This window comes from Vipera berus (assembly GCF_964194415.1).
Source record: "Vipera berus genome assembly, chromosome: Z".
NCBI classification, from domain to species: domain Eukaryota; kingdom Metazoa; phylum Chordata; class Lepidosauria; order Squamata; family Viperidae; genus Vipera; species Vipera berus.
In genome coordinates, this window is record NC_138205.1 from 4,932,411 (window position 1) to 4,959,328 (window position 26,918).

The window sequence follows — 26,918 nt, forward strand, 5'->3', positions numbered from 1 at the left end:
TCCCTTTTGTCAGTGCCGTTCTTATCTTTGAGCGGCCGCTCAGCGAACGGTCGTTAAGTTGACTACCTGACGACCTGCACGCAGCAGGGAAGGGAACCGGCAGGCTGGGCTGGAGGAAGGAAGCTCGTATCCCGAGTAATTTCCAACGGTCACTGAGCGTACGGTCGTTAAAGTCGAGGACTACCTGTACTTCTTTTAGACTCTTTAAGCTGGCAACAGCAGGCAGGAACAACACCAAAGAGAGCATCCTTTATTAGTGATGAATGGAACAATGACAGTGGCCCCCCAACCTTTGGGGCTCCGGGGACCACTTCTTCCGAGGAGTTTTTTCCCTCACGGACCGGAGCATAGCAGTTTTGTGTACTGCCTGCATCCCACGGATGGAGCTTCGCTTTTTTGCATGGCCCGGTTTCTGGCATGTGGCGGCCCGGTAGCGGTCTATGGCTCCGGGGTCGGGGACCTCTGAACTATGAGACGAGGGGATACGGAACTCGAGAGGAAATGCAGTCCTGTTGCCTTCAGATTAAGGTGTCTTCCCAGGGTCTCTTTTTCGTCGTCGTCGTGGTCTTGCTAGAGTCGAGCTGCAGATCCTTCAAAGGGTTCTCGGCAAAGGTCTGACGCAGCGGCCCTGCGAGCAAAGAAAAATAAGAATTGCAGGATGCAATCTGGGCTGGTCGCCGAGGACCAGAGGCTTTTTTTTTTTGTCTTCTGAGCTTTGGGACTTGTGCTGGAGCCCACCCCCCACCCTTCTTCAGGCAACTTCTCCCTGGTCAGAGAGAGAAGGCTGGAGAGAAGTTGCCCCAAAGTAGAGGGGGGTCAAGCTATTCTCCAAAGCGCCTCAAGGCAGGAGAAGAAGCCACGGAAGGAAACCCACCAAAGAGAGAAGCAACCTAGAACTAAGGAGGAATTTCCTGACGGAACAATTAATCGGTGGAACGACTCTAGAAGTTGTGGGTGCTCCATCCCTGGAGGATTTTCAGAAGAGACTGGAGAGCCAGTTGTCTGGAATGGCGTCGCGTTTCCTGCCTGAGAAGGGGGTTCTACTAGAAGACCTTTGAGGTCCCTTCCAAATCCTATTTCTATTTCATTCCATTCCACTCCATTCCATTCTCCATTCCTATTCTGTTCTATTCTACTCCATTATATTCCATTCTTCTATTCTATTCTATTCTATTCTATTCTATTCTATTCTATTCTATTCTATTCTGTTCTGTTCTGTTCTGTTATTCTAATTTCTTATTCTATTCTATATTCCATTCTATTTCTATATTCCATTCTATTTCTTATTCTATTCTATTCTATATTCCATTCTATTTCTTATTCCATTCCATTCCATTCTATTCTATTTTTCCATTCTATTTCTTATTCTATTCTATTCTATTCTATTCTATTCTATTCTATTCTATTCTATTCTATTCTATTCTATTCTATTCTATTCTTTCTTATTCCATTCCATTCCATTCTATTTCTTATTCTATTCTATTCCATTCCATTCCATTCCATTCCATTCCTATTTCTATTTCTATTTCTATTTCTATTTCTATTTTCTATTCTATTCTATTCTATTCTATTCTATTCTATTCTATTCTATTCTATTCTATTCTATTCTTCTATTCTATTCTATTCTATTCTGTTCTATTATTCTAATTTCTTATTCTATTCTATATTCCATTCTATTTCTATATTCCATTCCATTTCTTATTCTATTCTATTCTATATTCCATTCTATTTCCTGTTCTATTCTATTCTAATTCTAATTCTATTCTATATTCCATTCTATTTCTTATTCCATTCCATTCTATTCTATTTTCCATTCTATTTCTTATTCTATTCTATTCTATTCTATTCTATTCTATTCTATTCTATTCTATTCTATTCTATTATTCTATTCTATTCTATTCTATTCTATTCTATTCTATTCTATTCTATTCTATTCTATTCTATTCTATTCTATTCTATATTCCATTCTATTTCTTATTCCATTCCATTCCATTCCATTCCATTCCATTCCTATTTTCTATTCTATTCTATTCTATTCTATTCTATTCTATTCTATTCTATTCTATTCTATTCTATTCTATTCTATTCTATTCTATTCTATTCTATTCTATTCTATTCTATTCTATTCTATTCTATTCCCTGTTCCCAATTCCCAATCCACTCTGATGTAGTCTAGTTCCCTGAGGATGGGCCCCAGCACAAGTCCAAAAACTCAGAAGACAAAACCTTTGTTCCCGGTGACCGACCCAGATTGGATCCTGCCACATTATCCTGGGACAGCTACGTTCGCCTTCAATCGTGAAAAAATAAGCATTCCTCCCCAAGGCGAGCAACCTGCCTTCCTTGCCCAGACTTTGAAGCATTAAATACGGGCAGTCCTCGACTTAACAAACACAACAGCCGAAAATGTATGTCGCTAAGTGAGACATCTGTTAAGGGTTTTTTTTGGCCCATTTTATGACCTTTCTGGCCACAGTTAAGGGAAATCACTGCAGTTATCAAATCAGGAACACGGTTGTTAAGTGAATCTGGCATCACAAAAGGGGATCACGTGACCTTGGGACACCGCAACCGTCATAAATGTGAACCAACTGCCAAGCATTTGAATTTCGATCACGTGATCAGGGAGAATGCTGCAAAGTTTGTAACTCTGGAAAAATGGCCCTAAGTCTGTTTTTCAGTGCCGTTGTAACTCTGAACGGTCAGTAAACGAACTGTTGTAACTTGGGGACTAACCCGTGCAAGCTGGTGGCCAAATGCCCCGAATTTTGCTCAGGTTGAACTACAGAGATGCTGCGATGGCTGTACATGTCAGCACTGGTTGCAAGTCACTTTTCTCCAGTGTCATCGTAACCTAGCGTGGTCGCTATATGAACGGCCGTTAACAGTGAGGGCTACCCATCCGAGCGACTTACCCGACGCTGCTATCGTCAGGTGATTTTTGATGCGGTCCTCTCGTTCCTGCAATCGTTTTTTGGCCTGGAGGCTCTCCCATCCTAGGAGAGAGCAGAGGAGAAGGGACGCCGAGGCCGCTCAGCACGCTGGACCTTATGAAGGACATAAACCCCTCCCAGCCTTCGAACCCCTTTTCTCAACTCACCCGTTTTGAAACTGTCAATTAAGCCTTTCGGGGCCTGTCCCGCTGCAGGCTTGTGAATCTCCGGTGTAGGCATGTGGAGAAAGGCTCGGACGGTGGGCGAACGTAACAGTAACACTTGTCCCAGCGAGTACAGGTTGGACGTCAACCAGTAGGTGAAGATGGCCTGCATGGAAGGTAAAGGTAAAGGTAAAGGTTCCCCTGCACATGCGTGCTAGTCGTTTCCGACTCTAGGGGCCGGTGCTCATCTCCGTTTCAAAGCCGAAGAGCCAGCGCTTGTCCGAGGACGTCTCTGTGGTCATGTGGCCAGCATGACTAGACGCCAAAGGCGCACGGAACGCTGTTACCTTCCCACCGTAGTGGTCCCTATTTTTCTGCTTGCATTTTTATGTGCTTTCGAACTGCTAGGTTGGCAGAAGCTGGGACGAGTTAACAGGTGCTCACTCTGCTACGCGGCACTCGGGATTCGACCCGCCAAACTGCCGATCTTCTGATCGACAAGCTCAGCATCCTAACCCACTGAGCTCCCCCCTACCAAAAAAAGAGAGGTCAAAACCAGGTTAGTCCTCGGTTTACAACCGTCCGTTTAGCGACCGTTCAAAGTTCCAAGGGCGCTGGCGAAAAAGCGAGCTGTTTTTCCGCAGTTGGAGACCTTCGCGAACGAGGGACTCGTTTTGGTAGCCCAGCCGAGATAAAGGAAACGAAGGGTTTCACAACAGCGCTCAGGTGCAGTACGATACCGTGCACAAATTCGCAGTCAAGGAAGTCCGAACTCACACAAACGGGGCAACAAACGTAAACAACTGACGATGTTAGCTAGCTGGGTCGTGAAACGGTCTGCAGGGAAACCACCGAGCTCAGAGGATTCCCCCGGTCCTCCCCCTCTCTCTTCCTTTCCTCTCCCTCTTTTCGACCTTCCCCCCTTTCTCCCTTCTTCTCCTCTCCTCCACAAATCCCACTCTTTTCTAGCACTGATGAGGTTCCCCAGCTGGGTTATGAGACGTCTGGAGGAAAACAATAAAGCATAGAGGACTCCCCCCCGGTGCTTCTTCTCCTCCCCCTCCCCCCTCTTCTTCACTCCACTCCACAAAGTAATGTTCCTGATGACGTTGCCTAGTTTGTTATCTAGCACTGTTGATGTTGCTCAGTTTGGTGATGAAACGTCTGCAAGAAAGCAACCAAGCTCAGAGAGCACCAAGGAACCCACAGTCCTCCTCGTCTCTGCAAACTCTACATACTTCTAGCACTGATGATGTTCCCTAGTTGGGTCATGAGACGTCTGCAAAAAAAGAATTCTTCTTCTTCTTCTTCTTCTTCTTCTTCTTCTTCTTCTTCTTCTTCTTCTTCTTCTTCTTCTTCTTCTTCTTCTTCTTCTTCTTCTTCCTCCTCCTCCTCCTCCTCCTCCTTCTGTTGGAAGACATCTTGAAGGTATTCTAGTCCAACCGCCTGCTGAAGCAGGAGGCCCTATACCAGGGGTAGGCAACCTTGGCTCTTTTATGACTCATGGACTTCAACTCCCAGAATTCCTGAGTCAGCTATGCTGACTCAGGAATTCTGGGAGTTGAAGTCCATGAGTCATAAAAGAGCCAAGGTTGCCTACCCCTGCCCTATACCATTTCAGACAAATGGTTGTCCAGTCTCTCTTTGAAAGCCTCCAGTGATGGAGCACCCACAACTTGTGAAAGCAAACAAATGGTTGTCCAGTCTCTCTTTGAAAGCCTCCAGTGATGGAGCACCCACAACTTGTGAAAGCAAGCTGTTCCATGGGTTGATTGGTCTCACCATTAGAACATTTCTCCTTAGTCCTAGGTACTTCTCTCCTTGGTAGGTTACTAACCAAGGAGAGTTTTATTATATAGTTACTGTATATCATATTATAGTAATAATTATATTAATTAGTTATGTTACTGTCAGGAAATTTCTATTTAGTTCTAGGTTGCTTCTCTCCTTGGTTAGTTTCCAATCAGAGCTTCTTGTCTTGCCTTCTGCTGCTTTAATCTCTTATTTGTGGCAGCCACTCAGGTATTGGAACATGCTATCATGTCACACCTAGCCCTTCTTTTCACTAAACTAGACATATCCAATTCCTGCAATCATTCTTCATATGTTTTTCAGCCCCTCGCCAATCATCTTTGTTCCCCTTCTCTGCACTCCTTCCAGCATCTCAACATTTTTTATATATTGTGGCGACCAAAACTGGGTGCAGTATTCCAAGTACTAAAGCAGTAGTAACACTTCACATGATCTCGATTCTATCTCTCTCAATAGATTCAATAGATTGAAAAGCACAATTCAATAGATTGTACAACTAGATCACTGTACAAAGAGTCCAACTCAACAGAAATTTCCATAAGAAGAAGATAGCTTGACAATAGAGTTTTGTCTATTGAACCAGACCCATAGAATGATTTTTCCTCTAAGAAAAATCTGTTTGACCATGACAAGAGGATTGTAGTCTCCTCCTCCTCCTCCTAATGTCAGCAAACTCCCCCCCCCCTCTGCCTAGCTCCTAGAGCGTCATCCGAGCATTTCTCCCTGACAAACCCAAATAAACCGATGTCCAGAAAATGTGCAGGTTTCAAATCAGGCCAAGGCTGAGCTGTTTGTTGTGCCTGCAAGCAATCGGTGGCCTTTGGTACGATGTCGCCACGAAGGAAGAGGCTCTTCCTTGCTCACCGTTGGGAAGTTGATCGTAATCGGCAACAACACCAGAGGCATCACCCGGAAAACTGTTTTCATCACGTGGTAACTCGGATTGGAGACTCCCGTTTCTGCCCCAAACTGCAGAGGAGAGAGACGGCTGCTGTCATTACTGGGTAGTGTTTGACCTTCTACAACAGGGTCTTGGTGACTTTTGAAGACCTGTGGACTTCAGCTCCCAGAATTCCCCAGCCAGCACGTGCTGGCTGGGGAATTCTGGGAGCTGAAGTCCACAGGTCTTCAAAAGTCACTCAGCTTTGGACATCTTGTTCTTCAAATTCCTCTTTTCACATCTGTCCCCCCCCCAACCACCCCAGCTCCGAATTTTCCCTTAAAGGGAATCATTCTGAAATTTGGGGCTGGCCATTACAATTTCCATCTCAGATCCAAGCGTTGTGGCCACTCTTAAGTGGTGACTAAAATCAAGGAGTTTCGACTCACTTTTAAAAAGAAGATTTTATTCCACCTTTATTATTTTTCTAAATCAGGGCGTGAACACGCCTAAAACTGCTTCTTCCTCCTCTTTCTCCCCAAACAACAGCCCTGTGAGGTGGGGTGGGCTGAGAGAGAAAGGGAGTGGCCCCAAAGTCCCCCAACCGGCTTTCATGCCTAAGGCAGGACTAGAACCCGTGGCCTCGTGCTGATTGGTCCCAAGTTAGTCAGTCAACTTTCATGCCTAAAGGAAGACGGGAAGTCCCCGTCTTCTGGCGACTGGATCAAAGCCAACCAGTCTAGTCGTGCCTAAGGCAGGACTAGAACTCCCTGTTGTCTGGCAATTGGCCCAAAGTCACCCAGTTTTCATGCTAAAGGCGGGACTAGAACGCCTTGTTGCCTGGCAATTGGCTGAAAGTAACTCAGTTTTCATGGCTAAGGCAGAACTAGAACTCCCTGTTGCCTGGTGTTTGGCCCAAAATTGTCCAGTCATTTTTTGTGCTTCAGGCTAGACTAGAATCAACCCGCCTCCCGTCTACTGGCGATTGGCCCAAAATCACCCAGTTTTCATGCCTAAGGCGGGACTAGAACTCCCTGTTGCCTGGTGTTTGGCCCAGTCACCCAGTTTTCATGCTAAAGGCGGGACTAGAACGCCTTGTTGCCTGGCAATTGGCTGAAAGTAACTCAGTTTTCATGGCTAAGGCAGAACTAGAACTCCCTGTTGCCTGGTGTTTGGCCCAAAATTGTCCAGTCATTTTTTGTGCTTCAGGCTAGACTAGAATCAACCCGCCTCCCGTCTACTGGCGATTGGCCCAAAATCACCCAGTTTTCATGCCTAAGGCGGGACTAGAACTCCCTGTTGCCTGGTGTTTGGCCCAGTCACCCAGTCAGCTTTCATACTTAAGGCGGGACTAGAACTCCTTGTTGTCCGGAAATTGGCTACCAGCTAGTTTTCGTGTCTAAGGCAAAACTAGAACTCCCTGTTGCCTGGCGCAAAGTCACCGAGTCACTTTTCGTGCTTAAGGCTAGATTAGAACCCCCACATTTCCTGGTGACTGGACCAAAATCACCCAGTCATCTAGTCGGTTTTCATGCCTAAGGTGGGACTAGAACTCCCTGTTGCCTGGCGATTGGCCCAAAGTCACCGAGTCACTTTGCAGGCTTAAGGCTGGACTAGAACTCCTTGTCACCTGGCAATTGGCTCAAATTCACCCAGCCAGTTTTCATGCTTACGGTGGAACTAGAATTCCCAGTATCCTGGTTTCTGGCCTAGCATCATAACCAAGTCCTACCTCCAGAACAGCCCACATGGTGACAGTTGTTATCAGGGGTAGAGCGTAGTACGGATCCGGGGTTGTGAGGTCTGTAAACCACCACAGTCCCCCTGTCTGCATGCTGGGCACAGGACACTCCGCCATTTTGCGTAGGGCAAAGAAGAACGAGATAAAAATGGGTGCCTGAGACAGAGAAGAGAACAGGTCAGGCTGGTAAGCTGTAGAGCTAATACAAATTCCAAACATGTTAAGGGGTCAAGTGGAATTTTGTGGAAACAGACCTGGATCAAGGGTGCGATGAATCCTGCTTTAGGATTAAGATTGTGCTGTTTCTGATATTGGTTCATTTCCGTGTAAGCCCTCACAACTGGGAGATTAAAGGAGAAATAGTTTCAGGATGAGCAATGTTGAAAAAAACATCGCTAATTTTACTTCTTTCTTTCCTTCTCTCTCCCTCTCTCCTCCTTCTCGCTCAGCCTCCCTCTCCCTCCTTCCTTCCCTTTCTCTCTCTTCTTCTTCCTTCCTTCCTTCCTCCCTCCCCCCTCCATTTAATCAAATCCTCAATTCAATCCAAGCATCTCTTGGGTCCTCGGGTTTTTAACCACACTCTAAACGTACATTCTTTCCGATTCCCCGATTTCCTGGCGTCAGTGATTCTGGAATTTATCTCGCTCATTTGGGGATAATGGTTATTGAGGAGGACTGCCTGTCGCTGGCTTTTCACAATCAGGGGGAAGACCAAACAGCGGGCCACGACTGTTCCTAAAAATTTGAGACGGAGAGAAGACTTTGATTATTTTCAGGAGGACCAGCAGGTTGAAAATTACCCACAATGCAACAGTATCCGTGTGAGGTAACTTGAGCTGAGAGTGAGTGGCACTAGGTCACCCAGCCCGTTTCCATGGGTAAGGGGGACTGGAACTCACCATCGCCTGGCGACTGGTCCAGTCACCCAGCTGGCTTTCACAGCTAAGGCGGGACTAGAACTCACCACCTCCTCGTGATTGGCCCAAAGTCACCTAGTTGGCTTTCATAGCTAAGGCAGGACTAGAACTTATCGCCTCATGGTGATTGGCCCAAAGTCACCCAGCTGGCTTTCATGCCTAAGGCAGGACTAGAACTCACCACCTCCTTGTGACTGGCCCAAAATCACCCAGCTGGCTTTCACAGCTAAGGCGGGATTAGAACTTACCACCTCCTCATGATTGGCCCAAAGTCACCTAGCTAAAGCAGGACTAGAATTTATCGCCTCATGGTGATTGGCCCAAATTCACCCAGCTGGCTTTCATAGCTAAGGCGGGACTAGAATTCACCACCTCCTGGCGATTGGCCCAAAGTCACCCAGCTGGCTTTCATGCCTAAGGCAGGACTAGAACTCACTGTCAACTGGTATCTAGGTTCAACAACAGTAATCTGAAACCCTGATTTTTTTTTTATTCCATTAAGTTGGATTCAATAAAAGCAAACATACTATCTTAATCCTCCCTGGTCAGGATCCTGCAGGATGAAGAATTTTACCTTAATTTAATACTTTATCTTGTGCATTGTGCTGACCTCTTATTTTACATATATATGGATTTGATGATAACAGAATAACAAGAGTTGGAAGGGACCTTGGAGGTCTTCTAGTCCAACCCCCTTCTCAAGCAGGAAACCCTACACCAGGGCTCTTTAAACTTGGCCCTTTTATGACTTGTGGACTTCAACTCCCAGAACTCCTCAGCCAGGCACGCCTGGCTGAGGAATTCTGGGAGTTGAAGTCCACAAGTCATAAAAGGGCCAAGTTTGAGGACCCCTGCCCTACACCATTTCAGACAAATGGTTGTCCAATCTCTTCTTAAAAAGCTCCCGGGGTGGACCATTTTATGTCGACGTCTAAATAATAAACCTTTTATTGTCAAAGTACAACATGTGTACATTGAGATTAGCTGAGCCTCCCCCCCCCCGTGCTCTCTCCCCCCAACACACAGTGACAACAAACCCTCCATCCCACCACACTATGTGAACCAACTACACCACACACCGGCCTCCCAAGTCAATTCTGCATAAGATTATGTCCCATTTAAAAGCCTAACAGCCCACGGATAAAAGCTATTTTTCAGCCTGTTGGTACGGCTGGCTATATTCCTATATCTGGTGGTAGGAGAGTAAAGAGATACCGTCCAGGGTGTGAGTCATCCCTGAGAATCTTCCTCACTCTTCCAAGGCAACGAGCCCTGGCGAGGTCATCCAGTGGTGTCAGGGAACAGCCCTCAAAGTCTTGTTGCTGTGCTCACTACCCTCTGTAATACTTTCCTATCCGCGGCTGTCAGACCAGCATACCAAACCACAATACCATACGAGAGGACGCTCTCTATAGTAGACCGGTAAAAGAAATATTTTACTTGAAATATTCCTGTGTAAACATTCAAGTACGTGACCCTTTATTTAAACTTATATTTGTGCTCGTGCGTTAGGTGATGTGTTGTTAGCGTGGTCTACCCGTGACTGCACGGTGTGTTGAAAGTGCCTTATGCTAGATAAATAAATAAGAGAGAAGGATTCCCCCGCCCCCCCGCATAAACTTCCAAGGATATCTTTTTAACGGGATTCTCCAGTGGGCGAACCTTTATTATTATTATTATTATTATTATTATTATTATTATTATTATTATTATTATTATTATATTATTATTATTATTAATTATTATTATTATTATTTCCCTATCTAGGAGGTAAAAATGCCTGCCTGTTCCAATCTGCTTAACAACCCCAGCAGTCCTCTTTACCTCCGACGATGGCTCCCCACCAAGGCAGCCCCACGTCCAGGTGAAGAGACTCCAAAATCTTCATGATTAGACCCACTGGGCTGAAGCCTCCCAGACCCAGTTCGGCCAAAGTCGAGTCTCCCGCAACTTGGCTAAGTTCCTCTAAAGGAACGACGGTCTCTACCGGCGCAGTTGCTGCAGCTTGAGCAACCTGAAAGAGAGACGGGGGGGTGGGGGCCAAGAAAGAGGAACACGCCCTGATTATTTATTATTTATTTATTATTAGATTTATATACCGCCCTTTCCCGAAGGACTCAGGGCGGTTTATAGGTGGTGTGGGATATCCCCCCCCCCCGAGTCGTACGTCTCCCTTGACCTGGCGTTGCTTTCCAAGCTCGCAGGCGTGTTCTCCTTACCTGCGTGCCTGCCGCCGCCGCTGCCCCTGCGGTGCTCTGGTGTCGGATTGCGGGCCTGAAAAGCACGACGGCGCAATTCGGAGAATGCTGCGGAGAAGCTAACCGGCTTTTGACCTGGCACCATCTCAGAGGGGTGGGTGTCCCGTGAACCTGGAAAGGAAGAGCCACGGCACTCGAGACTTATATGCCGCTTCGCAACACTCTCTGAGCGGTTTGAAGAGTCAGCATCTTGCCCCCCCCCCAAACAAACAAAAAACCACAAGAACAATCCGGGTTCTCATTTTATCCACCTCGGAAGGTTGGAAGGCTGAGTCCACCTCAAGCAGGTCGGGATCGAACTGGGGGGGGGGCGGTCAGCAGCGTCAGCCTGCAGTACTGGGTTCTAACCACTGGGAAAGAAGGAAGGAAACAAAGGGACACAAAAAGGGAGGACGGAAGGGCAGTTGCAATAGGAGTTAGACTTATATACCGCTTCGCAGTGTTTTACAGCTCTGTCTGAGCGGTTCACAGAGTCAGCCTATTGCTCCCAACAATCTGAGTCCTTGTTTTATCCACCTCGGAAGGATGGACGGCCGAGTCCACCTTGAGCCGGTCAGAATCGAACTCCTGGCAGTGAGCAGTGAGTTGGCCTGCAATAGTGCATTCTAATCACTAGGAAGGAAGGAAGGAAGGAAGGAAGGAAGGAAGGAAGGAAGGAAGGAAGGAAGGAAGGAAATGAAAAGGCAGGAAGGAAAAAAGCAGGAAGGAAATGAAAAGAGGAAGGAAACAAAAAAGCAGGAAGAAAATGAAAAGCAGGAAGGAAACAGGAAGGAAGGAAGGAGAGAGGGAGGGAAGGAATTTATTTATTTATTTATTTATTTATTTATTTATTTATTTATTTTGTATACCACCTTTCTCCCGAAGGACTCAGGGCGGTGAACAGGGCAATACATAATAAAAACAAGATACAAAAATTAAAAATTATTAAAAAGTAATTAAACAGCGATGCCCGTAATAAATTAGTACAGATTAAAAGTTAAGACCAATTTATAAAACCCAACCCCATCCCATCAGGTCAGGCCGGCTTGTTCATAAAGGTGGGTTTTAAGATCGCGCCGGAAGGAGCGGAGATCAGGCGCCATCCGGAGCTCGACCGGAAGATGGTTCCATAAATCCGGTGCGCCCACAGAGAACGCTCTCCCCCTGGGGGCCACCAGTCGGCATTCTTTGACCGGTGGCACCCTGAGGAGGCCCTCTCTGTGGGAGCGTACTGGGCGGAGGGAAGTTGACGCCGGCCGCAGGTGCTCCCCAAGGTATTCCGGACCCATGCCATGTAGGGCTTTGTAGGTCATTCCTAACACCTTGAACCTCACCCGGAAGACAACTGGAAGCCAATGCAGCTCGCGGAGCAAAGGTGTGACATGGGAGTGTCGGGAAACTCCCAACACAACTCTCGCGGCTGCATTCTGTACCAGTTGGAGCCTCCGAGTGGTCTTCAAGGGTAGCCCCATGTAGAGAATGGCAGTAGCAATAGCATTTAGACTTACATACCGCTGCACAGGGCTTTACAGCCCTCTCTAAGCGGTTCACAGTCAGCCTGTTTGCCCCCCCTCCCCCCAAAAAAATATCTGGGTCCTCATTTTATCCACCTCGGAAGGATGGAAAGCTGAGTCCACCTTGAGCCAGTCAGGATCGAACTCCTGGCTGTGGGCAGCGAGTTTAGCCTGCAATACTGCACGCTAACCAGTGTGCCACTAGCGACGTTTGTGAAAAAGAACAGGCTTATACAAATTTGTCCTCGGGTTACGACAGCAATGCCGGACAAGTATCACTAAGCGATGCGGTTGTAAAGCAAGACGTCACCCAACGGCATCGCTTACGCAGGTAGTCCTCGAGTTACAGCCGTTATTGTCGCAACTGCTCAGGTTTGCAAAGGCGCCGAAGAAAGGGACGTCTGGCCGTTTTTTTTTCGCACGGCCTGTGCAACGTCCCCAGGGTCACGCGATTAAAATTCGGAGGCTCGGCAACTGGCATGGACTTACGACAGTTGCAGTGTCCCGGGGTCCTGGGATCCGACCTTTTCCGACGAGGAAAGACAAGGGGCGAGCAGAGATTCGCTTAGCAGCCATTTTACTAACGAACCAACTGCAGTGACTCACTTAGCAACCGTGAAGATGCCGCTAAATAGCTTGAGTAATGAAACCTCTGCAAGAAAACAAGCCAGCTCGGAGCGCACCAAGGACCCCACAGCCCTCCTCTTCCTGTTCTTCTTCCTCCTCCACTCCACAAACCCAACTCCAGATTGATGACGTTACCTAGCTGGGTCATGAAACGTCTGCAAGAAAGCAACCAAACTCAGAAGAACCCCACAAACCCCCCTTCTTCCCTCAATCCACAAACCTCAGTCCCTACAAAGAAGAGCAACTAAGGGGATTAAAGGCCTGGAGGCAAAATAATATGACGAACGGTTGCCGTCGAGAGAAAAGAAAGACTGGGGGGGGGGGGGAAGGGGGGACAGAAAGGCAGGATAGCAGTCTTCCAATATTTGAGGGGCTGCCACAAGGAGGAGGGGATCAACTTATTTCCCAAAACGGCAGAAGGGAAGAGAAGAAGCAATGGGTGGAAACTAATCAAGGAGAAAAGCAACTTGGAATTAAGGAAAAAAAAAAATTCTGACGGTGAGGACAATTAACCAGTGGAACAGCTTGCCACCGGACGTTGTGGGTGCTCCAACACTGGAGGTCTTTAAGAAGAAACCGGACATCCAGTTTTTTCTGGAATGCTACAGGGTCTCCTGCGTGGGCAGAGGGTTGGACTGGATGACCTCCAAGGTCCCTTCCAACTTAAAAGAGTTCCTTTTTCTACTTCTGTTTCACTGCCCAGCTATGGCACCGAAGTACAAGACAGATTTTTCTTAATCTGCAGCAAACCTCTTCACCTTTTGTACGCGGCAAATTTTACGGAGCGCGGCTTCAAAAGGTACCTTGCTGTACGGGTAGTCCTCGATTTACAACGGTTCGTTTAGCGACCAAAGTTACCACCGGCACTTGGTAGAAACGATATCAGCTCTCCTTGCTTGAAGAGGAGGTTGGACTAGAAGATCTCCTGACTGATTGATATTACTGAGTTGGGTCATGAAATGTTTGTACGAAAACAATCCAGCTCAAGGGAACTCCAACGACCCTACAGCCCTTCTCCTCCTCATCTCTGCAAACTCCACAATATTTCTAGCATTGATTATGTTACCTAGTTGGGTCATGAGACGTCGCAAAAAAAACACAACCCACAAAAAACCCCAGCCAAATTCAGAGAGCCCAAAGGACATCACACTCCTCCTCTTCCTCCTCTCTGCAAACTCCACACGCTTTAGCACCGACGATGGTGACTGCTGGTGACCTTCTACCGTTGCTCCACAGAGAGCATTCGAACCTATTGCATTTGTGTGTGGTTTGCTTGCTGCAGAGTAGCAGATAGGAAAGCACTCCAGAGGGTCATTACCATCACCCAGAGGATTATTGGCTGTCCTCTTCCTCCTCCGCCCCCCCTCCCCCCGTCCCCAGGACGAACTGTACAGTTCCCGTTGTCTTAGGAAAGCTCAAAAGATTCTTAAAGACTCATCTTATCCCAGACATTGTCTGGCAGACGGGACAGGATAATAAAAACAAAGACAAACAGGCTGAAAAAATGGTTTTTAATCCCAGAGCTGCAACCATATTAAATACTACTGTATGTAGTGCAATGCTGAAGTGCAATATTAGGGGGCAGCGCAATGGTGCATAGAATTTCATTCACTAAATTTCATTTTTAGGACAGAGAAGGAGGTGGCTGGATGGAGTCACTGAAGCAGGAGGCGTGAGCTTAAATGGACTCCAGAAGATGGTAGAGGACAGGAAGGCCTGGAGGAATGTTGTCCATGGGGTCGCGATGGGTTGGACACGACTTCGCAGCTAACAACAACAAAAAAATTTCATTTTTAATGTGTGCCATTGCGCCCACAGTAAAAATGACAATAAAGGTTATCTATCTATCTATCTATCTATCTATCTATCTATCTATCTATCTATCTATCTATCCATCCATTCCTATCTATCTATCTGTCTGTCTGTCTGTCTACCTACCTACCTACTGTATCTATCTGCCTTCTGTCTATGTGTGTCCATCTGTCCATTTATCCATCCAACCGACAACTATCATTTATCTGTTATCTGTATATCATCTGTCTGTCTGTCTGTCTATCTAATGAAAGATGCGTGCATACAATGTATCTTCTAATTTGTGGTTTTGACATGGGTGTAGAGTGGACGGCACTTAATTTCCTTGTGAGTCACACAATGACAATAAAGATACTCTTATTTTCTATTCTGTACTGTTCCCCAGTCTGGTCAGGAGATGCCTGCCAGGAAGCAACTCAGCTCAGGGACCACCCAGGACCCCAGAGTCCTTCTCTTCCTCCTCCTCCTCCTCCTCCTCTCTGCAAACTCCACATACTTCTAGCACTGATGATGTCCCCCAGTCTGGTCATGAGACGCCTGTCAGGAAGCAACCCAGCTCAGGGAGCACCAGCCCAGGACCCCCTCCTTGCAAAACAGCCCCAGACTCGGGAGGGGCTTCAAGGGGGCCATTCCTGCTTTTGCAACTTTCAGGGGGCTGGGAGGGGAACCCCTTGTAGGTGATGCCGAGGAGGCACCATGAACGGGGGGGGGGGGGGAGGAGAAACCGGCTGACATGACCCCCCCCGCCCCCCCCCCCCCGGTTTCGGCCTAAGTTCAGGATCCAGAGGGGAGGAGGAGGCCAAGCGGAGGCTTCTCCTAGGGTGGGGGGTGGGTGAGTCTTCAAACCTGGCCCTTTGATGACTTGTGGACTTCAACTCCCAGAATTCCTGGCACGCCTGGCTGAGGAATTCTGGGAGTTGGAGCCCACAAGCAGGGGGTCTTCAAACTTGGCCCTTTTATAATTTCTGGACTTCAACTCCCAGAATTCCTCAGCCAGCATGCCTGGCTGAGGAATCCTGGGAGTTGAAGTCCACAAGTCATCAAAGGGCCAAGTTTGAAGGCCCCTGCTTGTGGACTTCAACTCCCAGAATTCCTCAGCCAGCATGCCTGGCTGAGGAATCCTGGGAGTTGAAGTCCACAAGTCATCAAAGGGCCAAGTTTGAAGGCCCCTGCTTGTGGACTTCAACTCCCAGAATTCCTCAGCCAGCATGCCTGGCTGAGGAATCCTGGGAGTTGAAGTCCACAAGTCATAAAAGGGCCAAGTTTGAAGACCCCTTCTTGTGGATTTCAACTCCCAGAATTCCTCAGCCAGCATCCCTGGCTGAGGAATTCTGGAAGTTGAAGTCCACAAGTCATCAAAGGGCCAAGTTTGAAGACCCCTTCTTGTGGATTTCAACTCCCAGAATTCCTCAGCCAGCATCCCTGGCTGAGGAATTCTGGAAGTTGAAGTCCACAAGTCATCAAAGGGCCAAGTTTGAAGGCCCCTGATCTAAGGACTTCAACTCCCAGAATTCCTCAGCCAGCATCCCTGGCTGAGGAATTCTGGGAGTTGAAGTCCACAAGTCATCAAAGGGCCAAGTTTGAAGGGACTCCCCATCCGCTCCCCGACGGTTAACCCGCCGCTGGGTCAGGCTCCCCTGCAAGGACAAGCAGCGCCAGGCCTGAGGCGGGCCCGACGGACTACAATCTCCCACCGCGCGACGGGCGCGTGACGTCACAGCGCCCCTTCCCCCCCCCCGGGCATACCCACCTGAGGGTGAAGCCCCCCCGCCGCGATCCACGCTCGCCGCAGCGCCGCGAAAGCCGCCATGGTCTCCGGCTTGACCGCCGCGGAGGACCCGGCTGCCTTGTCACGTGACCGGAGCGTGGGCCGGAAAAGCCGTGTGGACGCTCTTCCGAGGCCGCCGCGGCCCTCTTGGTTAAGGGCACGCGGCTTTGCGTGTCTCTCTCTCTCTCTCTCTCCCCCCCCCCCCCGTGCGACCTCTAAGGCGAAGGGCGACTTTTCTCGCGAGGGGGGCCGGCGTTGATGGGCGGAATATAAACCCCCCAAATAAAATAACGACTTTGAGAGTGAAAAGCCGCCGGGCAAAAAGGATAAAGGTTAAGATATTATCCATCGTGGCCATATTTGTCACGGGCACTTCGGATATTTCCTTTGGGCTTCCTGGTGCCTGTCGAGGCGATACGGAAGCGGAAGCGCGACCATCTTTCTCGCGGGCACGGATGCTTCCACGATAGGTTCGGGCAAGTCTTCCCAGCTTAATATTTTTCCGCTTTGGCAACTTGGAAGACAACGCGTCTCCTGCGCCGGTTGGAGCGTCCTCGTTCTGATTGGCTTGCCACCCACTCCTCCTTCCGATTGGCTGGCGAGCCTCCACCAATGAGAGAGACTCTCTTGCGTAGCAACAAGGCAGAGCGAGCATTTTGGCGGGCTTGTCGCCTGAGGCGGTTCATTATGGGGGCGTTTTGGTCTCTGGAGGGCCTGACGTAGTTTGCTGAGGAAAATTCTTGCCTTTTTGACGCAGCTGGTTAGGCGGAACAGGTTGCCGCCAGCAATGCAGTGACTGGCATTTAATACTTCTCACTACCCTTGATACGGAGGCTGACTTCTTGATAGGGTACCATTTCCTCAAATCAAGTTAATGCACAAACTGGAGATCCTCCCAGCAAGAAATGCCTTTGTATCTACCTCATGTGTCAATTGTGTTGTTCCTGATTCTGGACAATCTGGGCATTTGTGCCTTAAGTGATTTCCTGGTTGGGCTTTTGCAATGTATTTCTATATGGGGCTGCCCTTGAAAACATTTGGAAATTGCAGCTGCTCCAGAAGGTGGCAGTGTCTGTAGTTTGGAGACCATATTTATCCCCGCATAACGCCACTATTCTTAGGGACGCGGTGGCTCAGTGGGTTAAGACGCTGAGCTTGTCGATCAGAAGGTCGGCAGTTTGGCGGGTCGAATCCCGAGCGCCGCGTAACAGAGTGAGCGCCTGTTACTCGTCCCAGCTTCTGCCAACGTAGCAGTTCGAAAGCACGTAAAAATGCAAGTAGAAAAATAGGGACCACTACGGTGGGAAGGTAACAGCGTTCCGTGTGCTTTTGGTGTCTAGTCATGCCGGCCACATGACCACGGAGATGTCCTCGGACAAGCGCTGGCTCTTCGGCTTTGAAACGGAGATGAGCGCCGGCCCCTAGAGTCGGAAACGACTAGCACACATGTGCGGGGGAACCTTTACCTTTAACGCCACTATAAGGACGCAGTGGCTCAGTGGGTTAGGACGCTGAGCTTGTCGATCAGGTCGGTAGTTTGGCAGGTCGAATCCCGAGTGCCGTGTAACAGTGAGTGCCTGTTACTCGTCCCAGCTTCTGCCAACCTAGCAGTTCAAAAAATAGGGACCACTACGGTGGGAAGGTAACAGCGTTCCGTGCACCTTTGGCGTCTAGTCATGCCGGCCACATGACCACGGAGACGTCCTCGGACAAGTGCTGGCTCTTCGGCTTTGAAGCGGAGATGAGCACCAGCCCCTAGAGTTGGAAACGACTAGCACACATGTGCGGGGGAACCTTTACCTTTACCGCCACTATGTGAACTGCATTGGCTTCCATTAGATTTCTGGATGCAGTTAAATATTCTGGTTATCACTTTTAAATCCCTTCATAATATGGGGCCCGGAAATCCGAGACACCTTCCATTGGATGTCTGGTAGGGTGGATATGCTCTAGAATCTTTGTGCAAGACAATGTCATTTAGAGAATCTACAAAATGTGTCTTCTCCGTCCTGGTACCTGCCCTTTGAATCAGCCTACCCAGTCACCAAGATGCCTTTTCTTTGTTGGCTTTTGGTAACGCCTTTAAAACCTGGCTCTTTCATTAGACATAAGGACAGAATAGTCATTGGAGCCTGGTTTCTGTATTTATTGCATTACTTGAGAAATGGATTACTGTTATGTGCCATCTTTGTTATTTGTTGTACTGTTTTTATCTGTAATTTTTGTTTCGTGCTTTGCTCAAATGGGGTGCCATATGCATTTATGGAATAAATCAATAGCCTTACAATCCACTAATAATGCCCAATGTGGGATTTCTTGTTATTGCAGACCAACCATCAGGGTGGACAACATCAACTTGATATAATTATGTGAACATCCTTTTGAGGGTGAGTTGCATACATTACATGTTATTTCTGACCTCATGCTCCTGATATACCGACCTTTTCTTTTTTTTGCAAAATATTTAATTTGGAAAGATTTGTTAATTCAAAGCATAATTTTATGTAATAAATTTACAGACACATTTACACACATGCTCTCAGAGCAAATGGAAAACAAAATTAATAGTTTAAACTAGAGCAAAAGGATGAGGGAGGTGGGAAAACATTTTTGCCTTGAACACAGCTTGGTAGCATTCATCCTAAATCTCTCTTTTGTGGCGATGGTTTGCTTGGACGCTGTGAGGTTTTATGGGAAAAGGTTTGGTGGAGTGACCCTGTGAATGAAAGAGAGCACAACAATATAGCTTCTGTGTATTTTTTTCAAAGTAAAAACCACCTTGTATATCCCTGCCCCCCCACTCCAAGCAACTTCTGCAATCAAGCTGAAAAAAAAGATCGTTTGGATCTTGTAAAAATCTATTAGGCTTAGCAGCCTGAATCTCACATTTACAAACCAGATGTTTTAAAAGGCTGTAGGTAGACTTTCTCTGGATGCTGCTGAACTACAATTCCCAGCATCCTATACCAGGACCTATGATGACGTTGTAGTTCAGCAACGTCTGGAGGATCAGACCTCCCCTTTCTGAAATGCAAAATACAAGCATTTGTGATCATGGATGGCAGCAAGTAACAGTGAAAGAGGCTTACCTTTGTGTGTCGAATCCAGTTGTTTTTTGAGGTACCTCTGTCTTTCGTCTAGCTGATGAGCCATCTGGATATTCTGCCATCCTAGGAGAGATTAGAGCAGGAGGCAGCCAAGCTTGCATGACCATGTGAATCTGGTCAACCCATTCCTGCCTTCAGCTATTATCTCTCAACTCACCTTCCTTGATGCTCTTCAGAAAATCTTCCTGCGGGGTTAAGCTCGTAGGATTGTGTGTCACCCTCTCAGGAATGTGAAAAAAAGTACGAGTGGCAGGTAAACGAAACAGTAATATTTGCATAATAGAGAATAAGTTGGATGTCAGCCAGTAGGTAAAGACGGCCTGCATGGGAGAAAGAGAGCACGGAACATCAGATGATCTGCTGGGTTCTAGGTTTGCTTCGCTCCTTCCTGCACTGATGTTGTTATCTAGCCTGGTATAGAAATGTCTGCAGGAAAACTAAGCTCACACCAGGAATCCAACACTGAGCTAGGTATATTCTTTATTGAAATTATTAGGTGATCTCTCCCTGCACCACTGAAAACCAGAAATGACAGAGTGGATGCAGTCCTACCTTATATGGACTAGACGCTTAGTTGATAATAACCTGCTCTACATCTCTGCCCCTGATGAGCTACATGATGCTGCTGAAGTCCTTCCTTAGTGCCTGAAAGTTGTGGGGGAAGAAGAGGCTTTAGCTGAATTGAGTGGCTTTTAGGTTTTAAGGCCTTCTGTATGTGGGGGATTTACCATCTTTGTGTTGGATGGGGTTGCCCTGCCCCAAGCAAACCTCGTGCACAGCTTGGGGGTTCCTCTGGAGTCAGGACGCCTGCTTGAAGAGTAGGTGGGATCTGTGGCCAGGAGGGCCTCTGCACGGCTTCATGCAGTGTGCCAACTGCGCCCTTTCTTGGGTCAGGAGACTCTACTTTCTGTCATTCCTGCCGTATTCGCCTTCTGAATGGACTACTGTAATGCACTCTATGCGGGGCTACCCTTGGAAAAAATATCCAGAGGTTTCAGTTGGTGCTGCTGCAGTAATAATGCCTGCTCCAAGATCTGCACTTGCTACACTCTGCTACGTGAGGTGCCCTGGTTGCCAGTTTGCTTCTGGGTCCAATTCAAGGTGTTTTTCTCCTTTTAAAGCCCTACGTGGCATGGAATTGAGATATCTGAACGACTGCCTCTCCCTGGTTATATCCATTCCTATCAGGCCTGGCAGGAGAGACACGTTGTGGGACAGGGACTGTTTTATTTGGGGCTAGGAAAAAAGCCCTTTCTGCTATAAGATCCCAGCCCTTGGTAGGGGAACACTTGGTAGAATGGAGCCTGTTAGATGCTTGTATGACTTTTTTTAAAAAAAAATCTTGCTTTTATTATTTTTGTAAATAACTTGAGGTGGCAAACATACCTAATCCTCTTCCTATTTTCCCCCCACGACAACCCTGTGAAGCGCTTGGGCTGAGAAAGAGTGACTTGCCCAAAGTCACCTAGTTGGCTTTCGTGCTCAAGGCAGGACTAGAACTCAAGTCTCCTGGTGTCCAGCCTGCAGCCTTAACTACTAGCCCAAAGTACACCCTGTATGTTTTTTTCACCACTTTTTTCTTAATTTAATTAAATACGTTGTTTTAATGGCTTTAATACGCTCTAGATTATTACTACGCATGCTGTCCAGAGTCACTGTGTGAGACGAGTGGCTATACAAATATGATTAAATAAATGAACAAATAACTTGTAGAACAAAAAGGTCACTCAGTGTGGAAAGTATGTGTTGTGATTCCTCGCCAGCCAGTGGATCCGGCAGCTGAGTCTGAGGAATCAGAGGAGGGGCCTGGAGTGACATCAGAGTCGGAGGAAGGCTCTGAGGAGCTCCAAGACTTATAGTCGGACGAGGAGCCTGGCCCCTCTACTCACACTCAGGCTGAGAAACAGCTGTGCTGGGAGCCTGAGTTGGACAGTGATGAAGAACAGCTGGGACAAATCACAGACGCATGAATGCGCAGGCAAGAGAAGCGAGTAGGACAGAGGAATGCAATGGGGCGGCTCCAAAGGCAAAGGAGAAGGCGTTAGGAAGCCACGCCTTGGCTGAATTATAAAAGGGAAGGTGTGGAAAGTGCTGGTTGCCAAAGGCAACCATTCATGTTGAGGATTGAGTTTCTGTGGATTGTTGTTTTGTTTGCCTTCGACATTGATTCAGGTCTGAGAATAAAAGGGGTTGGTTTTTTTGTTGCGGTTTCTGCCTGTTTCTTGGAAGAGGGGTTTCTCCTTGTGAGCATCACAAGGAGTCACGTAGGCTGGGACAGAACAGCATGCAGGCTTCCAACTGTGCCACCTTTGAAGCTATGAGACTTAGGAAAGTTATGTCTACCTCTTTGCCTTGCACAACTACAATCTGCAAATGACAGTGAGACAAGACTGCCTATAAATTTGATCAATAAATAAACATCTGTGTGGGGTTTTCCGCAGAACCCAGCCGAAATGCCCTCTTACCGTTGGAAAGGAAATTATGAAAGGAAGGAAGAGCACAGGCATCACTCGGAAAACCTTTTTCATTAGGTCCAGGTTTGGGTTTGGAGGTCCCGCTTGCATTGCAGTCTGAAGAAAAGACAGGTGTTATCCAGTGGCCACTGCTCAATTTTCTACTCTTCCTGCTTCACGTACCTATCCCCAGTCCTCATTTCACACCACCAGGATGGTTTAGAATCAGCCTGACAGGAAACAAGGTTACAAGATCCAGGTAGAGCCAGGCTTCGGATAAATGGAGAGCCAACTCAATCCTTAGTCAAGATCTGGGTAGATTTTTATATGGTCCACCCCAGAAGCGTGCTCTCATACCTACCAACGTCTTTTAAAATCCTGACAGGTGGAGGAAGAGATTTGGGGGAGCGCTAAGTAATAGCAAAAATCTGTGGCTAACCAGACTTCACTTTCAAATTGCCCAAATCGTACCTCTGTAACGATCCACATGGTGACGGACACCATCACGGGAAGTATGTAGTAAGGATCCGAGGCTGTGAGGTCCGTGAACCACCAGAGTCCCCCTGTCTGCATGCTGGGCACAGGACACTCCGCCATTTTGCGTAGGGCAAAGAAGAACGAGATGAAAATGGGTGCCTGAGACCGAGAAGAGAAGAGGTCAAGCCGGTAAGCCTTGCACACGATAACAAGTTCCAAGCACGCCATAGAAGCTGACCTGGACCAAAGGCGTGATTAATCCTCGCAGGGGGTTAACATTATGGGTCTTCTGATAGTGTTCCAGATCCATGACGGCCTGCGAAACTGGGAGCAAAAGAGACAGGAAATGTGATGCTAAGATACAACTAAATCTGCCTTGCAAGTGTTGCTTATGAACACTTCCTGTCCTCCAGATAGTGGACTACAATTCCTTTCTCCCTCAACCATAGTACTGCATTTTAGAGGTCGGGAATATTAGTGGAAGATCACCTTTCCATCCACTTTGCCCTCCTTAAGCCTGATCTCAACGGCTGCTGTTGCAGACTTTGATCGATCCCCAAGCTTTGTTTTAACCCCACGCAGGTTTGATCCCATTTTAAACTCACACTGTTGTCTGTTGCCAGTCTTCTTGGCTTCGCTGATTCTAGCAGTTAATGCAGTAATTTGGGGTATGTGGTTGTTTAATTCGACTGCGTCTCGCTGGCTCTTTACAATGAGTGGGAAAACCAGACAGCGTATACATACCGTCCCTGGAAATTGGGCAGGAGAGAAGAATTGCATTACTTTGCAGGGCAACTACACAAGGTTCAGGCCCTCAAGAATTTACCCTAGAGATGCAGAAAGCCCATAGCTGGATGCGAGGCTGTGATGAGCCACAGGAACACAAGGTGGGAGGTCATTTCCCAAAAATAAAATTATTTTTTTAAAGTTTTTTTTTTAAAAAAAACAACAACTCAAGACTTCACTCTGCTGATTTGGGACACCTGTGAGAATGAAAAAAAACATATAGAATATACAATTCTGTCCACCAATTTTGGCCTGGCTTACCAGCCAGTTGTGATTTGACTTCTGTTCCTAGTCACAATGCGCAATTCCTTGTCCACTGGCATACACGCAGTCCTCGACTTGCAACAGTTCCATTTAGTAATTGAAGCTACAGCATCATTGAAAAAAAGTGACTTATGACCTTTTTTCCACGTTTATGACATTGCACGGTCACGCGATCAACATTCAGACGCTGGGCAACCAACTCACATTTATGACGGTTGCAGCGTCCCGGAGTCACGTGATCGCCTGTGGCGACCTACTGGCAAGCAAAGTCAATAGGGGGAAGCCAGATTCACTTAACGACCGTGTTACCAAATTAACAACCGCAGTGACTTCCTTAGCAGCTGTGGCAAGAAAGGTCGTACAATGGGGCAGAGCTCACTTAACAAACGTCTCGCTTAACCAGAGAAATGTTGCCCTCCACTGTGGTCGTAAGTCGAGGACTACCCGTATAAGCAGGTTTTTCTGTTCCCATCTGCTTATAAGTATCCCATAATCCCCTTTACCTGCCACAATGGCTCCCCACCAAGGCAGCCCCAGGTCCATGTGGAGAGATTCCAAAAGCTTCAGGATAAAGCCCACCGGGGTGTAGCTTTCCAGGCCCAGTTCAGCCAAAGTCGGTTCTTGCAAAACTACTTGACCAAGTTCCTCTAAAGGGATGACTTCCTCCAGAGGTAGGGTGGATACACCTTGAGCAACCTGCCAGGGGAAAGGTATAAATGAAGGTAAGGGCGGTCCCCACATGCAAACGTCACTCCCGGATGGGTTTTCCTTTTACATCCCTTCGAACAGTCCAAGCAGTTGCCCCACCTGGATGCCTGCCACGGCTGCAGTGCTCTGACTCCGGATTATGGGTCTCCAAGGAGCGAGAGGAAAACTCTTCAACCGAGGAATGAAAGTTCTGGCCTGGGACCACCTCAGAGGAACAGAGGTCCTGTGAACCTACAAAGGAAGGGGCAAAAAGCATCTGAATACACCGGGAATTGCAATGCCACAGTCCTCCTCCTCCTTCTCCCTGCAAACGCCATTCCCTTGCAGCACAGATGATGTTACCCAGTCCGGTAATGAAATGTCTGCGAGGAAACAACCCAGCTCAAGCGAGCAGCCAGGACCCCAGAACCTCCTCTTCATTGCAAGTGCCGTTCCCTTAGCACTGATGTCCCAAAGGTGGACTTCCTTGTTTTTCTCCGAAGACATTTCGCTTCTCCTCCAAGAAGCTTCCTCAGCTCTGACTTAGACGGCAGGGAGTGGAAGGATTGATACCCCTTTTGCGGTCAGCTGCTCAGCTGCCTCCTTTGGGGCCCTTCGGAGGTTTACCTGTGTCCTCAGGGTGCCCTGAGTGGTGCAAGTGGCTGTGGAGCCCTTTTGGCTGCGGGATGTTTTTCTGCCCTGTGTGCCTTCACTGTTGGAAGACAGTGAAGAATGCAAATGGCCGGCTGTCTGCAAGCTTGAGCTGAAGAAGCTCCCTGGATGAGAAGCGAAACGTCTTCAAAGAAAATCAAGTAAGTCCTGTTGCCTCCTGAAAAAAAAAAAGCACTTTTGGAACAACCACCACCTGGATGACTGAGAATCTCCATAGACGCTTCCAGCACTGATGATGTTACCTAGTCTGGTCAGGAGACGCCTGCCAGGAAGCAACTCAGCTCAGGGACCACGCAGGACCCCAGAGTCCTTCTCTTCCTCCTCCTCCTCCTCCTCCTCTCTGCAAACTCCACATACTTCTAGCACTGATGATGTCCCCCAGTCTGGTCAGGAGACGCCTGTCAGGAAGCAACCCAGCTCAGGGAGCACCAGCCCAGGACCCCCTCCTTGCAAAACAGCCCCAGACTCGGGAGGGGCTTCAAGGGGGCCATTCCTGCTTTTGCAACGTTCGGGGGGGGGCGACCCCTTGCAGGCCATGCCGAGGAGGCACGATGAACAGGGGGGGAACCGGCTGAGATGAGCCCCCCCCAGGCTTGGGCCTAAGTTCTGGATCTGGAGGGGAGGAGGCCAAGCGGAGGCTCCTCTTAGGGCAGGGGGTCTTCAAACTTGACCCTTTGATGACTTGTGGACTTCAACTCCCAGAATTCCTCAGCCAGCGTGTCTGCCTCAGGAATTCTGGGAGCTGAAGTCCACAAGTCATCAAAAGGTCATAGTTCCCTCACTCTGGCTGAGGAATTCTGGGAATTGAAGTCCACAAGTCATCAAAGGGCCAACTTTGAAGACCCCCTGCTTGAACTTCAACTGCTAAAACTCCTCAGCCAGGCACCCTGGCTGAGGAATTCTGGGAGTTGAAGTCCACAAGTCATCAAAGGGCCAAGTTTGAAGGCCCCTGTCGTAGGGACTCCCCATCCGATCCCCGACGGTGAATCCGCCCCTGGGTCAGGCTCCCCTGCAAGGACGAGCAGCGCCGGGCCTGAGGCGGGCCCGACGGACTACATCTCCCACCAGGCGACGGGCGTGTGACGTCAGAGCCCCCTCCTGGGCATACCCACCTGAGGGTGAAGCCTCCCCGCCGCGATCCACGCTCGCCGCAGCGCCGCGAAAGCCGCCATGGTCTCCGGCTTGACCGCCGCGGAGGACCCGGCTGCCTTGTCACGTGACCGGAGCGTGGGCCGGAAGGGCCGTGTGGACGCTCTTCTGAGGCCGCCGCGGCCCTCTTGGTTACGGGCACGCGGCTTTGCGTCTCGCTCTCTCCCCCCCCGCCCCCGTGCGACCTCTAAGGCGAAGGGCGCCTAACCTCCCGAGGAGTTCCTCTTTAGGGGCCCGGAGTTGATTGGCGGAAAAAAGAAATAAAATAAAAGACTCGGAGAGTCGAGAAGGATAGACTTCTCCAGTGTAGCCATGTTTGTCACGGGCACTTTCGAGCCTTCCTTTCGGCGTAGCGAAGCCATGTTTATTGCCGTCGAGGTTAGACGGAAGAGGAAGCGCGGCCATATTTCTCACGGGCAATGATGCTGCCATGATAGCTTAGGGCATCCCTCCCAGTCTAGCTATACATACATACATACATACATACATGTATGTATATATAGTAATCCATGAAGGGGATATATATATATATATATATATATATATATATATATATATATATATATATATATATATATATATATATATATATATATATATATATATATATATATATATATATATATATATATATATATATATATATATATATATATATATATATATATATATATATATATATATATATATATATATATATATATATATATATATATATATATATATATATATACATCTATATCTATCTATCTATATATATATATATACATACATACATCTATATCTATCTATCTATATATATATATATATATATACATACATCTATATCTATATATCTATATATATATATAGATAGATAGATAGATAGATAGATATAGATATATAGATATATAGATATATAGATAGATATAGATATAT

At 47.7% G+C, this 26,918-nt stretch overlaps 2 protein-coding genes across 3 annotated transcripts; both read right to left on the reverse strand.

Annotated features, from left to right (window-relative positions):
* Positions 1 to 230: 230 nt before the first annotated feature.
* Positions 231 to 16,493, reverse strand: LOC308677382 (mitochondrial inner membrane protein OXA1L-like). Its single transcript, XM_081343685.1, has 10 exons — positions 16,388 to 16,493; positions 10,667 to 10,816; positions 10,272 to 10,461; positions 8,122 to 8,265; positions 7,785 to 7,870; positions 7,522 to 7,686; positions 5,774 to 5,878; positions 3,101 to 3,263; positions 2,916 to 2,996; positions 231 to 628 (listed from the first exon to the last, which is right to left on the reverse strand). Exons 1-10 carry the CDS (start codon positions 16,445 to 16,447, stop codon positions 519 to 521), a joined length of 1,254 nt encoding a protein of 417 aa, XP_081199811.1. The 5' UTR covers positions 16,448 to 16,493; the 3' UTR covers positions 231 to 518.
* A 2,371-nt stretch (positions 16,494 to 18,864) lies between these two features.
* On the reverse strand, positions 18,865 to 26,060 carry LOC308677507 (mitochondrial inner membrane protein OXA1L-like). Of its 2 annotated transcripts, none has more exons than XM_081343961.1 (10): positions 25,964 to 26,060; positions 24,300 to 24,431; positions 23,996 to 24,188; positions 23,048 to 23,191; positions 22,681 to 22,766; positions 22,437 to 22,601; positions 21,978 to 22,082; positions 19,670 to 19,832; positions 19,495 to 19,575; positions 18,865 to 19,121 (listed from the first exon to the last, which is right to left on the reverse strand). In XM_081343961.1, the coding sequence occupies exons 1-10, from the start codon at positions 26,021 to 26,023 to the stop codon at positions 19,042 to 19,044; spliced, it is 1,209 nt and encodes a 402-aa protein (XP_081200087.1). In that variant the 5' UTR covers positions 26,024 to 26,060; the 3' UTR covers positions 18,865 to 19,041. The 2 variants fall into 2 exon arrangements, with proteins under 2 accessions (XP_081200087.1, XP_081200086.1); XM_081343960.1 differs by lacking the exon at positions 25,964 to 26,060 and adding an exon at positions 24,543 to 24,778.
* Between the last annotated feature and the right edge of the window lie 858 nt (positions 26,061 to 26,918).